This window comes from Exophiala xenobiotica, assembly GCF_000835505.1.
Source record: "Exophiala xenobiotica strain CBS 118157 unplaced genomic scaffold supercont1.7, whole genome shotgun sequence".
NCBI lineage: Eukaryota > Fungi > Ascomycota > Eurotiomycetes > Chaetothyriales > Herpotrichiellaceae > Exophiala > Exophiala xenobiotica.
Window position 1 is genome coordinate 2,499,716 of NW_013562488.1, and position 15,175 is coordinate 2,514,890.

General features: G+C 52.5%; 7 protein-coding genes across 7 annotated transcripts; 2 read left to right on the forward strand and 5 right to left on the reverse strand.

Annotated features, from left to right (window-relative positions):
* Positions 1 to 199: 199 nt before the first annotated feature.
* On the reverse strand, positions 200 to 1,371 carry PV05_11616 (uncharacterized protein; the record flags this gene model as incomplete). Its single annotated transcript, XM_013455120.1, has 2 exons — positions 200 to 938; positions 986 to 1,371. The coding sequence occupies 2 exons, from the start codon at positions 1,369 to 1,371 to the stop codon at positions 200 to 202; spliced, it is 1,125 nt and encodes a 374-aa protein (XP_013310574.1).
* A 298-nt stretch (positions 1,372 to 1,669) lies between these two features.
* On the reverse strand, positions 1,670 to 4,903 carry PV05_11617 (uncharacterized protein; the record flags this gene model as incomplete). The annotated part of the gene is made up of 1 exon (XM_013455121.1): positions 1,670 to 4,903. One exon carries the CDS (start codon positions 4,901 to 4,903, stop codon positions 1,670 to 1,672), a length of 3,234 nt encoding a protein of 1,077 aa, XP_013310575.1.
* A 420-nt stretch (positions 4,904 to 5,323) lies between these two features.
* Positions 5,324 to 6,322, forward strand: PV05_11618 (uncharacterized protein; the record flags this gene model as incomplete). Its single annotated transcript, XM_013455122.1, has 1 exon — positions 5,324 to 6,322. The coding sequence occupies one exon, from the start codon at positions 5,324 to 5,326 to the stop codon at positions 6,320 to 6,322; it is 999 nt and encodes a 332-aa protein (XP_013310576.1).
* Positions 6,323 to 7,206: 884 nt separating this feature from the next.
* Positions 7,207 to 7,800, forward strand: PV05_11619 (uncharacterized protein; the record flags this gene model as incomplete). Its single annotated transcript, XM_013455123.1, has 1 exon — positions 7,207 to 7,800. One exon carries the CDS (start codon positions 7,207 to 7,209, stop codon positions 7,798 to 7,800), a length of 594 nt encoding a protein of 197 aa, XP_013310577.1.
* A 331-nt stretch (positions 7,801 to 8,131) lies between these two features.
* PV05_11620 (uncharacterized protein) lies at positions 8,132 to 10,397 on the reverse strand. The gene is made up of 2 exons (XM_013455124.1): positions 9,529 to 10,397; positions 8,132 to 9,424 (listed from the first exon to the last, which is right to left on the reverse strand). The coding sequence occupies exons 1-2, from the start codon at positions 10,176 to 10,178 to the stop codon at positions 8,494 to 8,496; spliced, it is 1,581 nt and encodes a 526-aa protein (XP_013310578.1). The 5' UTR covers positions 10,179 to 10,397; the 3' UTR covers positions 8,132 to 8,493.
* Positions 10,398 to 10,599: 202 nt separating this feature from the next.
* Positions 10,600 to 12,161, reverse strand: PV05_11621 (uncharacterized protein; the record flags this gene model as incomplete). Its single annotated transcript, XM_013455125.1, has 1 exon — positions 10,600 to 12,161. Exon 1 carries the CDS (start codon positions 12,106 to 12,108, stop codon positions 10,600 to 10,602), a length of 1,509 nt encoding a protein of 502 aa, XP_013310579.1. The 5' UTR covers positions 12,109 to 12,161.
* Positions 12,162 to 12,923: 762 nt separating this feature from the next.
* On the reverse strand, positions 12,924 to 14,302 carry PV05_11622 (uncharacterized protein). Its single transcript, XM_013455126.1, has one exon. The coding sequence runs from the start codon at positions 13,932 to 13,934 to the stop codon at positions 13,542 to 13,544; it is 393 nt and encodes a 130-aa protein (XP_013310580.1). The 5' UTR covers positions 13,935 to 14,302; the 3' UTR covers positions 12,924 to 13,541.
* Between the last annotated feature and the right edge of the window lie 873 nt (positions 14,303 to 15,175).

Consider the following 15,175-nt stretch of genomic DNA (forward strand, 5'->3'; position numbering starts at 1 on the left):
TGTTGCAACTGACGGATTCTCCATATTTATTGATGCAACCAGGTTCCCATCTTGATAGGCGTGCTCCAAGGTTGACATGTCGCGGCTGACGATTGATACAATCCAGAGACCTGATACAGCATTCCGACAGCCCAGCGCCTTCGACCACAAAGCCGGTTGTCTTACTCATACCCAAACTTCATCCTTAACACGAGATGACCTAAGCAGAAATCTTCTTCGCCATAATATGCTCTCGCCAGTACCATACTCCTGTAACCGCAGCTGCAGGACCAACAACAATGGAGCCCAGGAGAATTGCAGCCGTGGTCTGAATCAGTGACACATCGGTCTTGCCAATCCTTTTAAGATCCCAGACCGCAAGATAAGCCCACACCAGAGAAGCGGCAGAGATGATCCAAAAGTCGACCTGAAATATCATTCGAAGAGCATCAAACAAGGGCGTGTCGTTCGTAAGGCTGCCCGGAACAAAGACGTGACTGAATGAGTGCTGCAGATCGCCCGAGAATAGACACACGCTCATCGTGGCAACATGCGAGATAGCCGATACGATAAGAGCTACGGAGTATATGGATCCCAGATATTTCACGTCGACCAAAGGAGCCACGGTGTCCTCGGCTTCTGAGCCCGAGCTGGCGTAAAACGAGGAACACGCCCACAAAATGGCATTGACGAACCATGGTGACGGCTGCCATAGGGCGACCATTCCCTGTGTCGTCCAGTAATTTTTCTCCGAGTATGGAAAGAACATCAAGATCGTCGGGACCAGGTATCCGATCACCAACGCTGGTAACAAGGCTTTTGCATAAGCCAAGGGGACCTGTCTTGACTCTGCCGACCAGTATTTGCTCCCTCTGGAATCTCGGAGGTATGCCAAATAATACAAGGGGATGATGACGGCGCCCCCGACAGTCTGGTAGAACAATGCCCATATGCTGGTGCTAGGAGGTCATTAGCAATGTCAGAGAACAACGAAGATTGTGCTCACAAGCTGGTCAAAGCGAGGTGATTGCGTTTCCTGCACGATTCGATCGAAAAAATTGTCACGATAGGGAAGAAGGACACCAGGAAGTAAGATTGAAGAACATAGAATCCCCGGTCCCACCCTGCTGCTCCAGAGAGGAATGCCGACACCAGAAATGAAAGGAAGGTGTCCAGCGGGGCAATCCCAGTATATATAGTCCGGAGTGAAACACCATTGTCGGGAAAGTATTTGATCTTGTTGATATACTCCATCTTTTCACCAATTCCAGCGAGGTTAGTTGCAATGCGCATATAATAGGCTGCGAGCATTGAAAGCAGTATGAAGACGCCTGCTGCTAGCCAACCCCCTCCATTCCGTGGCTTGACGGGCTTTTCTGAGACTTGGGCCATGTTCGAGGCACGTCGAGGATTTGATCCGGTTTGTCAAAAATAAGAGTTGATTTTTATATATACTGGTTTGCAATGCCCGGGAATGGATTGAGAAGAGCAAAGTGGAGGAATTAATAGGGGGTCGTCCTGCCAAGCTCCCAAGTAATGGGGCGCCTAACCCCTAGCTGTTATTGTGACGGAGCTGGGAGTAAGCGGCCAAGCACTGGCATATATGCAACAAGTATAATTCAATGTTCCTTGTCATTCCGTTTTCATATAACTGTTAGCCAGGTGGTCATCAATCGAGATCACATCTGCCTCATTCGTTGCATAGGCATGAGCATTCTGGCACAGGGCAGACGCTATGCTTCTCAAACCACATCCTGGCATGCGCGGCGTGGCAGCCATGAGAGCATTTCAGGCAAAGCACGGTGAATTTCGCCATGGCAGCGTCCCATTTTTGGGCCTTGTCAGCCTTTTCTATGTCGTTGTCTGGCTCTGGCGCCGTCGTTGGTGGCTCAATGACCGCAATACTAGGCACAACGATGTTCCCGTTGACGGCTGCTGGAGATGTGGGAATAGCTGTTCCAGTCGTAGACTCAGTAGTAGCTGATTTCGTCGAGTTGACCTGAGAATGCGGTGAAGACTCGAGCTGAGGCGATGCAGAGCCCTTCAACGTCGCCGACGCCGTTCCTGGCCCAATCGTGGTATGCACACTGCCCGCCAGACTGGCGCTGAGATCGAGACTGCCCTTGCTGCCTTTCTGCCTCGCTTGTTGCGTCCCGTACCATGGCAAGTACGATTCATCCGGCATACCAAGCCACAGATCGCAGACACCGCATCTCGGTAGATGCCTGCCACATTTTGGACAAACAGTGCCAATCGCGGCAGCCTTTTCTTTTGTCAGTGGGTGCTGTGGCGTCTCGACTACCTTGTGCCCTGGCGAGCCCTCATCATCTGTACCTGCTGCGTGGGCAATACTTTGCGCGCAAAAGCCACAAACAAGTCGGACTTGCTGCTTTGCAGTTGGTATGAGTCGTCTTCCGCTTTCGTCCACAGCGGCATTTTGACACGCAATGTCAAACCTAACGCGGTCAAACTTCAAATTCCAACTATTGATCATGTGTTTGTATGCGTCTTTCCAACCATCAAACTTGCGAACAACTTCATCACCGTCGACATATCGCGGTATGGCGGGACACAGTGCCAACACTGCTGTCTGCAGGTCACCAAACCTGCGAACGTAGCTGTTCATTAGCTCGAAAGCATCACGAGTCGCAATACCAGTCAGCACGACTCCTTCAATATCACCTTCCACCAACACAGCTTTCATTGCTTGGGAGATATACCGGGTCAAGTTGGAGTCATCGAGATGTCGTAGTGCAACACAAACCCGGTACTTAAGTGGGAGAGAATCTTCCGCAACGACGTTGGACCAATCTCCCGTTTTCACATAGGCAAGGATGGCACGCGCATATGGATCGGTCAACTCTTCACCTAGAGATGAAATGGTCTCAGCCCAGTCGTCTTGCGCATCTAACTCATCGCCGGACATAGCTCCTCCTTCGCCATTCCTCGCACCTTTCGAAGCTCCTGCGATAGCCAGTGCCAACATTTTGTGGGACTGGTTAGCACCTTTGCCACGAAGGGCCTTGTAGGCTAGTTTGCGCTCCATCGCGAACATCGCAAGTGCCGCAGCTTTGGTGTGGTGATTTTGTGCCACAAGTCCTTTAACTCTTCTTTCAAGTTCATCATACGACCATGCTAACCCTGCAGAATGAAGACAAATCTGCCGGTTGGCGGGATACTCTGTTGCGCTGCCTCTGATCTTCGGAATGTTCAGGCGGCGGACAAGGTTCTCAATGATTTTGCCAGGCTTGTTGGAACCGGGTCCTAATGTCCGGTTCTTTGCGTTCACATCTTCCATCCAAAGAGCATATACACCAAGATAGGACAAGTCAAAGTTGTCTTGTGTCATGTTGCTATTCTTGGATATTTTCGCCGCAAGCTCGATCCATGCCCAGAATGTCTGCACCCAATGGGAATCAGAGACAATCGCCTTGTTTTTTGTTGGATTTAGTAAGTATCCTGCTTGACAGCGCATCCTTTGCACGGAGGTCAAAGTGAGAAGATCTTGTAATGGTACATCTTTCTCATAGAATCCCAAATCAGTATACCATGCTTGGTTGTCTAGGCTGGACATCCTCCTACTGTCAGGAAGCTTCCTTTCCTGTCGGGACTGTTTCATTGATTGCCTGAGCACATTCCTGGGCTGCACCTTTCGACGAATCTCTTCGATTACTTTCGCTGTTTGGAGCACATCTGGATTTGATTGTGCAACAACAGTACCGCCCTTGCAGAGGAAGTCAAGACTTGCAATGGTAGCTGGCTCAGGGGAGGCATTCGTCGAGATGGTTTTGATCTCACCATGTCCATCAAGAGTGAGAATCTTCGGTTGTCCTAATCTGCTTGCCGATGTCATGAAATCGAACGACACTACCCTCGACTTCTCGTCCTGAGAGACGGATTGGTGGGGGTATTGCTTCGCTACTTCCTGGGCTCGGTCAAGAAACACTTCCTGTGGTGGGCTGTTCTCCCAAGAAATATCGTGGCCACTGTCTTGGCCGGTCCGATTTGTCTCGGAGACGGGATCTTTGGCGATGTCATAGACTTTGAGGTTGCCTGTGCTGGAGAGGACACCGAGGTGCCCTCTGCGAGACTTGGAGAATCGTAAACTCCAAATCGTACCCGGGCTTTCAATCACATTCTTCAATTCTAGCGAGACCTCTGGCTGTCCACTTCCCGAATGTGATCCTCCACCAAAGCTCATATGGGGAGTGTTGAGCCGACTAATCATCCTCCGATCCCAGACACATAATGAAGGATCATTTGTAGGATAACAGGAGGCGAAGTAGTTCTCGTCCAGCCAGTCGATCGCTAAATTGTGAACACATCGAGTAGCGAACTGAAGTCCATTACCGATGGAGGGCTCCCTAAGGTCATACAATCTGACGAATTGACCCTTGACACCAGCCACCAACAGCTGAGGATCATCTTGAAAGAATTTCAGGCTGGTGATCGGTTCTCCGCTCGCTAGCTTATGAAGAGGCTCGGAATAGCTTTTGGAGAATCCCTTCGATCCGGGGGCAGGCAAGCGTTGATTGAAGTCCCACACATTCAGACAGAAGTCGGTTCGTACTTTATCTAGTCCAGCAGCAAGTAAGTTCTGGCTGTTCAAAGCAACAGCGTTGCAAAGTCGTTGGCTTCGGACTTGAAATGACAGCGAGTCCTGATGACCTTCCGCTATGTTCAGCAGAGTAGCCTCGCCGCCTGCCTGTCCTACAACCACCAGATCTTCGTTGACAGGATGCCAATCAAAAGCTCGGAAAGCTGGGACTTTTGTTGATGTATGGACAGTATCATATTTGACACCACTCTTGCTCTGCTTGGAGATTTTACAAAGCCTGAAAGTCTTCCCTGTGACATCAACATATAGAAATCGTTGCTGCGTTCCAGGGTGGGAATTCTGCGAGAACCGAATTGCAGCCTCCATGCCGGCAGGGTAGAAGCCAGTAGAAGTCAGGCTGGTGCGCTCCTAGCGCCCATAAAGTTCCTGCCACGTTCGAGCCATGGTTGATGGGTCATACAGTCTAACTGCAGAACAGTGTCTTGAGTGTCGTTTGTTGCCTTGATGTTATCGTCGCCCTCTAAGTCGAAAGAGGAATAGTGCGATCTTCTGCCCGGACAGGGATCTTCAAGGCGGTGAGAACTTAGAAGCGGCAGAATATTTTATGTCTTTGACTCCCCACCTGCAACTTTCACTGACCTTTCGTTCCAGGCCAAACTTCAGAGCCACCATGTCTTCTCGATGATGGTCTTCGACTGTCTTTCCTGAAACCGACGTCAAGGGTTGATCCGTTTCTCGAAACTTTCTTGGAACTCCCCTGCTGGCTGCTGACACGAAATCCACATCATGGCACGATACCGACCTTCGTATCAAACTCGAGATCGGAGACGTGACTCCTACCGTCCAGACTTAGATCCAGACCGAAGACACGACTCCTGGCGTCCGGATTCAGATCGAAGCCGCGTTCGCGGCCCTGATCGCTCTGCAAGACCCCGAGGTCTCTCTCCGGTCAGATCGGCAGTCACCAAATCCAAGAAAGAGCGTCATAACAATCCTTCCACAAGAATTCACTCTCTCCGAAACCTGCTGGCGAAAGACACCAAGATGCCCATGACAGTTCGTCACGAGAAAGAACGGGAATTAGCGGCACTGCTGCTGGACCAACAAAAAGCCGAGCTTGCTCAAAACGCCAGAAAGAACCTGCAACGATATCACTTTGTGCGATTTGTAGAGCGTCAGAAGGCCACCAGACTACTCAAGAAACTTACCAAGTTGAGAGACACTCCGGCATACAGTGACGAAGAATACCAGAAGAAGTTGGAAAAAATGATCCACGAAACCGAGGTGGATATTGCTTACACTCAGTATGCACCGTTGGGAGAAAAATACATCAGCTTGTTCGTGGAAGAAGAGAAAGAGAGCGGCTCAAGCAAGAACAAAATGAACAAGAGAGCTTACGCCATTCTCGACGAGGATCAGCGTGGCGAATTGCGGAACTTCTCAGACGAGCTTGCAAATGTGGCTCGGACGGCAGCAGGGACAAAACCGCCGATGTGGTACGAGGTGGAAAGCTACATGGCTGAAGGGGAAGACAAGCTGAATGCTCTTCGGGAAGGAAAATTGACCGGAAAGAAGCTGGACAAGGACCTTGCTGCTGTAGGCGGAAAGAAAGAGGCCGACCTGCGAAGTCTGCACCAAACCAAACCTGAGGAAAAGCCATCATGGCTTGATGATGGTGGTATGATTGATCCGGCTGACCTGGATAGCGACAACGAGGATGGTGGGGTGCGAGTCCGGCAGCAGGATGACGAAGATATGAGTGACGGCGGGTTCTTCGAGCGCTGAACCGCCAGGATTCTTCATGATTGTCACGATTTGAGATACCCATGGATGGAAAAAGTACGGCTGGTTGCGAGGTTTACTTGCAACACATCTAATTCATTTCGACGCAGGTTCGCAACAGTGCGGATCATATCCTGCCATTGGCTGACATAGTCCTCCCTCGGAGAGGAGGCTACCAATGTTCAATCCAACCACAATGTACGCATATATTGGTTTTCCGAGCGACTTCCAATGGCCTTCTTTCGTCACTGCGATATCTTCACTCGCCAGCATCCGCGGGGTGAAAATTTCGACTCCGGACCTGGAAGTCACTGGACGCGAGGACCATGCATCGTCTACTGTACTGCCGCACCTATACAAGCCACCGTGACATGGGATCTTAGTGATAGCTGGACGCGCGAGCCTCTACCAAGAGTGATGTGTCCCCCATCTACCTATTTGTTTGGATTCATCGTGCTTGCGTGCCTGACTTCAAGGCTGCGGAACAAGTCCACTCCGCCTCATCGAGCGGTGAAAAGGTACGTCTGTCTGCTTCAGAGAATACGTCATGTGGTGCGCTTCCCTACCTGGTCTTTTGGGTTTCGTACTGACTACTGCGTCTGGCGGTAGTGAAGGATGACCCTGCTTCAACTTGAGATAGGTAGATCAACACCACCGCCCGTTTGCCCAACGCCTATTCACACCAGACTCGAGGTATGTCTTTGCGCATCCCTCAATACAGACACTGGACGCCGCGTATCCAATGATTTAAATCTGTCCATTCCAGCAGCTCCAGTTTCGAGCAGCAAGCCGAAGGACCCTCCAACACACCACGCGGCGAATATGCCCTCGCGTGAACCAAAGCGCTCCAAAACCATTTCGGTCCGCTACTCCCTCTCAAAAAGAAAATGAAAGCTCTATGCGGCTCGGCTGAGCCTCCTCGGTCTTCCTCTTCTTCTTCATCAACTTCGCCTTCTTCCCTCACCACGCCATCCTCATCACCATTGTCTTCGCCGCGATCCTCGTCACCGTCAGAATCTCCACTTCTCCTGCCCTCGACCTCCTACTCACCCCCTTCGCCAGCCTCAAGCACTTCCCTACTCACCACGATCGTGACACCCACGGCGGCCGTCAATTGTCTCGAACCCGCAAGTCAAACTCCAACTCCAACTCTCCACACAGAGAACACAGTGGTTCATCCCTGCAGTCATACTCATACGGACGATAAAGGCAAAACACCACCACCACCCCGACCATCATCACCGAAAAGTAGCCGTATCGAGGATATCTACTTCACCCTCCCAATGAGTCGCGAGAATCTGTCCACCAATCCCGGCGACGAGGGCAGCCACTCCAGGAAACGTCGCGCCTGCACCCTGCAGAACTGGTCCGCCGAAATCGATCGAAGACTGTGCGGACACTGCGAGATGCGCGACTTTGCGTACAAAGAGACAGAAGGCAGGCATGCGATGGCGTATGGATCCGGAGACGGGGAGGCTTAAAATACCTTGAAATCGAACTTGGCCACAGACACTCCTCCTATGTACGCCGTGCGCCAGGGTCCGGACTCTCCTCCCTGACATATTGACGGGCAACTCGACAGAGAGGCGCACAGATTCCGGTGCGAGAGCGAGACCCTGGCGCCACAGAGCACGACTTTCACCTACCCAACTCAAGTCACCAATGTAAGATGAAGTTAAAGAGCAGATGGGCGGACAGCGACGGCAGGCGCCACGATAAAACAAAAGACAAAAACAAAACACAAGGCACGGCGCCAGTGACTCTGAGAACACTGTGTTTTGACACGCGGAATCTTGTCTGGATAGAAAGACAAATACATACCCAGACCTATGGAATCACCTCACGTATGCTTGGCCGATGATGTCGATCGATATTCTCTGTCTAGGGTTAGATGCTCCGGACACCCCGAGATACACGCATACACTCCATATCACATCACCTGCGCCCTCCTGGGCGGCAGATGTGTGCTCGAGATGTGGATTCCATCCAACGAATACGGCAGCATCATCGCCGAGGCCGCCGGATATCCAATATGGCTGTCACTGTTCCTTGCGGAGAATCGCAGAGATTCTCCCTGTTGAAGCTCAGGAAGTTCCATCCCGACCGCCTATACATCGAAAACGGCCACAGCCATGTATCTCAACGTCGACTTCTGCAGTGTGCACTGCAATGTGCTACGCATCACCCAACCATGAGTCACTGTGCGTCCCGATCACACCTGGAGATAACAGTGGGTATCGCGGCATGCTGCGCTTCAAATGCAACACCTTTGTACACGGGCTGCCCCGAGTCGCGCGGTCGTTCTTCTTCCCACAACCCTGCGCACACTCAAGCCTCCGGTATGGCAGTATGTCCCCTGGTAGTTCGCCCCTGCGGCGTGTAGACCACCACTCCAACCTTTCATTTGCAGCCATCACAATCAGACGGCCACAATATCCACATCGCCTCCCGGGATATTCCTGCAGCATTTGCAAACGCTCAAGAACTATCTCCGACGTCCCAGGGGGCATCAGGCTTGGAAAGTCGACCTTGATTTGTGGATCGAGCCTCGCCAACTGTCGAAGCACGCTCTCGCTTAGCGACGGTGACGATACCCCAGGATTGCCGTCCGTCCTTTGGCCTCCCAGCACAGGTTTGCTGACTCTCGACACTAGCCACTGCACCATATTCCGGAGATCTGTGCGAACCAGGGTCACGTCATGGTCTTCTGCCGCTTGGTCGCCCCAGTCCGCCACATCAGGTTCTGTCCACGGATTAGGTGAAGATATTATTTCCCCCAGCTTATGGAACCTCGTGAGCTCGAGAACTTCGAACGGCAGCTCCGTCAATTGGTTGCCTGCGATATTCAATAACTCTAAATTGACCAGCTCCCGAATCCCAGGCGGGATGGACGTCAGATTGTTATTCCGCAGCGACAACATGCGCAGATTCCGCAGTTCCAGAACAGGCGTGGGAAATCGAGTGAAGAGGTTGTTCGCCAGATACACACGCAACTGCGGTTCGAGGTCCGTGCCCATGTCGAGCATTCCAGGGACGATCTCGTCTTGTTTGGCGAGCGTTTGGAGTGAAGTCACTTCGTCGGGAAGGGTGGTTAGAGACATGGACCTAGAAACAGTATCACGTTAGTCGACTCCAACCATGACCACGGCGGCTTTCAGACCGACAGAGTCGCTTGTAGGCCCAGAGGGGTGGTGATGGGCTGTACTCACGATAAATCCACATCCTCCTTCCCCTGGTCGAGACACCTGGCGACAATAGCGCAGACTTCTGAATGCTCCCTTGACCTTGTTTCAATGGGTTTCGGGGCGCGTTTCGTCCGAGGACTGATGCTATCGCCTGGGATATGGTTGTTCACTTCGTTGTGTTCTTGATTATGAGTCTCCTGCGCCCACAGCCTAAACGATCTCGGCTCGCACGTCTTCCGCGTCTGCTCGTGTTGATGTTGCCCTGCCTGATCTCTGATGAACTCGTCTTCTAGTGTGAACGAATCACTAGACAACGGCTCCTCGCTACTCTCGTCCTGGCTGCCCATGAAGATGCCCGAGTCGAAGTTACGCGTGAACTCCCGCTTCGGTCTGGCGCTCTTCCTGCTCCCCTGCTTGAGTGGGTGTCGATCCCACCATGAACCTTTGTATGTGCTTTTCTTGCGCCTGCCACCCGCGTAGTTCTCGGCGCCGGGGGCTTGTTCGTCGGACGAGAAGAGTGCGGGATCGCTTGATGTCGTGGGGAGCGGGTCGGCATCGTAGACTTCGGCATGGGTGCGTTTGCGGGTGAGGAAGAAAGACGGGCGCGGGCGTGGCGGTGTTTGAGCGGCGATGATGGCGGAGTGGGAGAGAGGCGGGAGATCGGGCTCCTCCATCCTGAAGTGTAGATGTAGACTCTCGCCCGAGTCTCCAGCAAGGCTGAGGTGTGACGTCCGAGCAGAGCAGAACACGGAAGCAATGAGGTCGGAGAAGTGTGAACGGAAGCGTATCCAAAGTACTACTACCTAGGCTTTAACGAGGGACGTGATCATGAGCTGCTAAGGTCGGGACGTAATGCAGATTTGAAAGACGTTGATGTGTGAGATGAGTTGGGCGAGGGCAAATCAAAGACGCGTCGGAGAATTGAAAAGTGTCGCGTGTGCATCAGGATCAACTTGTAGGGGTATGCCGGTGGGCTCGCCCTTACGCCGTAGCGTTCGGCCGCTTTAACACCTGAGCTTGACGTACGGAGAACAAGGGGGATCTTCCACGCATGAAATACACCAGCATATGGCTTTCAATGATAAATATGATATATCAAGCACTCCAGCTTCGTAACATCTCGTCCTCCTCCATCGCCCGCATATCTCGCTCGTTCAACATAACAGCAACCTCGATTCTCTCTAAAGCCTTTCTATCTAAAGTATCCACCAGCCCACGTCTCGGTAAGGCAAGTACCATGCCGTCAATGTAAGGCATATATGGGCATCTGACGAACCGCGGCTTACCCCCTAAACTAGCCCCGAAATCGCAATCGTACATCCCCAAGTTTGCCCAGCTTGTATATGTCAGATCCAGACCATGGAACGAGTTCCATCCGGGCCCGACATCCTCGACATCAGCGAGGTGATCCGCAAACGCCACAACCTCGCCGACGTGGGTGGCTGTCACCGCGGCCGTCGCTGCGCCAATGGCACTGATAACCGGTGCCATGAGCGATAGGTCGGCGACGGCGGCAGGGCTGGCCATGGCATTCCCAGCGATGCTCTTCAGCTTGGTAGCAGGGAACTCGACCACCTTGAGCATGGTCGCATTGCCCAGGTATGACCTGTTCGACACCGCGGGTCCTAACCTCGAGCGCGCATTAACAGCAAATCCAAGCTTCGACGTGGTAGAGCCTGTCACAGTTGCGAGGCCGTCGCGGCGCACGCGTCCGAGCCGTATCCGTGTGACACAGAGCCACAGGGCAGCGCCCAGGACATTGTTAACCGTTAGGAACTTGGCCGGGACCGAACTACTCATGGCCTGCTTGGCTTCCTGTAACTTGGCACTTGAGAAGGCAAAGATATTCGCGGCGCACTTGGCTGGGTGGCTGGCGACATTCGTCGGCACAGACACGGACGATGACGATAGAGCTGAGCTCCGAGATCGAAGGCTGTATTCCGGATGACGAAGGAGGAGCTCGTCAAGCGTAGCTTTTGGCTTGGTCTGGGCGGAATAACCGCTAGCATCCCGTAGCCAGGCCACCCTGTCGTAGACTTCCCCAGGATCGAACGGCGCCTTATCATCGGAATGGTTCGGCTCGTCTCTTGTGCAGTCGCCCCAGAGCTTGAGAAACATGCCCATTCCCGCCCCGTCCATGACGACGTGGTGAGCTTGTAGACAAAGGATCAACCCCCCTTCTAGGCGTGTAGCTCCGATGACGAGGGCCGGCGCTCTTGCTCCCGGGATCTGGTAGTCGATGACCACTGGTACGGGACTGAGGCCATTTTGGAAGATCGATAGCGGCACTTCGCTTAGCTTCAGCGTCTCGAAACTCGGCAGGGACTCTGGAGCGGGAGTCTCGACCATAGCTGGTGGCGGGTCCTGAGACGACCACGATAGCAACAGCTGATTGCGCGGATCACAGCCGTCCGGCGACTTATGAACATAGCCCCTGAGGAATGGAAGGAGCGACGTGGTCTTGGCTAATCCCTCGTTCAGCTTTCCGATTGCGCTTTCATATTGGTCTGTTTCGTAGACAAGAAAGACGGTGGTATATATCCTTGGCATCAGCTGGTCGAGGGGAGACAGCGTGCAGGATCCATCATGATATGACTGCGACATATCAGCGGGATTGTGTGATTGAGTGGAAGAGGTCTCAAAGATCACATCGACTGGTCTGTCAAGGACGACGAAGACACAATCGATGGACAGGGCGTACGGCTGTTCATTTATATGTTTTCGACATCCGGTGAGTATTTGTCAGGGCTACGTACCTAGTAATCGCGTTTTGCTAGGCTGCTGCGTTCGGGGGCTAGGAATAAATCATAACCTGGGTATAGGTCAGAATCTGAGCAAGCAACAGGAACAATACTAGGTGTTGTCTGGCATAAGAACGGATTGAGTAAGGTGTACTCCATAATTCGGAGCATTTTACCCAACAGCGCCTGTTCACCTCGGTGTCGGTGCAAGAAGGCTGCCCCGTACTTAACTCCTAGACACTATTTTGGAGAGATGATGACGAATTGGTTCAGGCATCGTTGATAACTTGGGGGACTGTTTGCATGTCCGATGTTAAGCTCACGGTGAGCGTGGCTGAGCAGATCCAGCTCATCAAGGCTCCATATTAAAGCTAGGCCACCGAGATCAACGCCTGCCCATCATCCAGTTCTCTGACAGCGGACACGGGCCGAACATCAATGCCATTCGAGATTCTGTTTATCTTGTGCGGTGTGATTATGTGTCACAGTACACATGCTGGTGTTGCAAATTTCTTCAATGTTGGGGAATAGTGCCTGGCTCAAGAAAACACCTCAAACAGCTCGAGAATTGGGACCATACTAGACTTCTACTTGTGTCCAATATAAACAAGAAGATGCCTTGTCCGGAGACGAGCCGTCTAGTTTGCGGATTTTGCCACATTAAGCCATAGTGGCTGTCGGCATTGTTGTAAGGTAAATGTCTTACAGCGCGGCTATTCGCCTGAGAGGTGATGAGACGTCTTCACAATCTTGAATGCTAGTGTTCAATTACAAGTCTGCTTGTCTGTATAGCTGATAGCCATATAAACCCACCAAGAGGAGCTGATGCGATCTCGCTTACACCGCTTGTAACAAGAGAAGTACTTCAGTCGTGTCGGTCATCCAAATGCGCTGATCATACAACACCACCCAATACTCCTCCTCTTGCTTCTCTCATGATCAAGAGTGCATACGAAGCACCATGCCCCTTACCCGCCCTCGGCGAGCCTCTCACAGGAGGTCCAATGCTTCCCTTCGAGCCATCTTGCCACAGGCGACGACAATCCCTCTCACGACTCTTCTCGAATGACCCGGCTGCGGTTCATTCCGCCCTCCAAACTTATCCATGAATGTCCTTCAAACTCTCACAGAGACGAAACAAAATGGGTATAAAACATTCCAAAAAAAATCATACCATAGTCACCCAAGGAGCAACCTGGTGCTCGACTTGACGCGAATGTTGACACAGTCAAAATAAAAGAAGCGAAGTAGCCGACCGGACGCTGAGCATGCCGACAGTAATCGAAGCATGTCGGGTCATAACGAGCCCCAGACCATAGCGGCAGCACCTGCAAGAGCGGCCACTGCAAGGTTGATCTCTTGCGGGCTTGCTGCGCCAGTAGCTGCTACTGAAGCAATTGAGGGGCTTGCAGAGGTAATCGTGGAGGCTGGTGTAAGTGTAGGCTTGTTGAATGTGGTCTCTGCGGTGGCCGTATGGGCAGTGGCATTCCAGCCCGTTGCGTGTGAGCTGATACTACTGGTCGTAGTATTGGCATGCTTCAAGTATTTGGTGACGGTCTGGGTGGTAGACATGGTGGATGTGACTGTAGTGGTGGTGGTCGTTTCTGACCAGTCACCAGTAGGTGCGTCGGCGAGAGTGGCTGGTGTGAGAGCCAGCAGGACCGCTGCGACTGCCATGGTGAAGCGCATCTTGGTATGATGTTGTGGGCGGTGTAGGCGATCCTATTGCGTGTGCTGTTGTGCGCAAATGCGATTTGATATCCCTGCGGTCATATACGGTCTTTCCAATGAGTGGTGGCCGGGGACGTTTGGCGAGGAAGTGGTATTTGTTGCTAGGACGGGGCTGAGCGAGCGCTGCTCGAGTTGCTTTGAAACGAAGGTGATGCGACTGAGAGGGAGCTCAGTGACTCGGACGACAGCAGAATGCTATCAGCAGACCAGACTTTGGGGTAGGTAGGAGGAAGAGGTCAAGCCATGGACAAGAGTAGGAAAGCACAAGCGTATATGTGGCGGTCGGGAACATATCTGGTGGGCAGCGTGGTGCAAGGCCCGCTAGCTTTGATAATGGTGGAGCGCTGGCCTGGCAGCGATGGCATCGTCGCCTTGACAAGATTGCGTCTGTCTGGAGCAAGGCGCCGGTCGTTGACCAGCGTCGGATGATGAGCATCGACTGGCTTGTTGGCTGGTTGAACCAGGAGGAGACCTCGATGATCGTGGAGTAGAAGCGAAAACGGACCAGCATGAAACAGCATCGCTGACTGGCCTGCTCTCGCTGTCTGGGCCTGTCCCTGGTCTGCCCCCCACTGCCAGCCAATGCCAGTCATGCCAAATTTCCCGACAGCCCGCTAAGGATGTCAAGCGCCAGATTAGCCATCTGTGCTAGCCAGGAACCCGCGAAACTCATTGGAAACCGAATCTGCAAGAAGTCCTGGTCGCAAGTTGATTTGCAGGAGGTAATTCAAATGCGCTCCGTACCTGATTCGTCCCAGCGTCACGCTTTGCAAGGACGACCAGTTTGTTCGGCCCCTGGCAGGACAGAGTGGACAGAGCATTTCTCGCGATCTCGTTGACTGCCTATCATTATTCGGCTGGCACTTTCGGTTCGGGCCTGGGGTGCATTGACATGTTTGCTTGTTCAAGTGCCCTAGACCGTTTGTAGCCGCTTGTGTCACTCTGTCAATTTCGCAGAGAGCCGGACAGAATGCTTTGCTTGGTGTTGATTCACCGCCGGTGCTTCGTGCAATATTGCTTTTGACCACATATCGGACGACCTTCTATGCAGTTAGCCACGAGAGAACGATATCGCTTGTCGCAAAGGTTAAGCATGCAAAATTTGCAATATGCAAAACAGCCGCGTGCTCTCAGTACTAGTATCCGACTCAAGCGTCTTTTGATACAGTGTGGCCAAACTGCCCTGTTCAAGCACGTAC

Coding starts and splice junctions, on each gene's coding strand:
- PV05_11620 (XM_013455124.1), bottom strand. CDS start 10,178: ATGGAGGAGCCCGATCTCCCGCCTCTCTCCCACTCCGCCATCATCGCC. Junction 9,425..9,528: donor AAGGAGGATGTGGATTTATC/GTGAGTACAGCC, acceptor TACTGTTTCTAG/GTCCATGTCTCTAACCACCC.
- PV05_11622 (XM_013455126.1), bottom strand. CDS start 13,934: ATGCGCTTCACCATGGCAGTCGCAGCGGTCCTGCTGGCTCTCACACCA.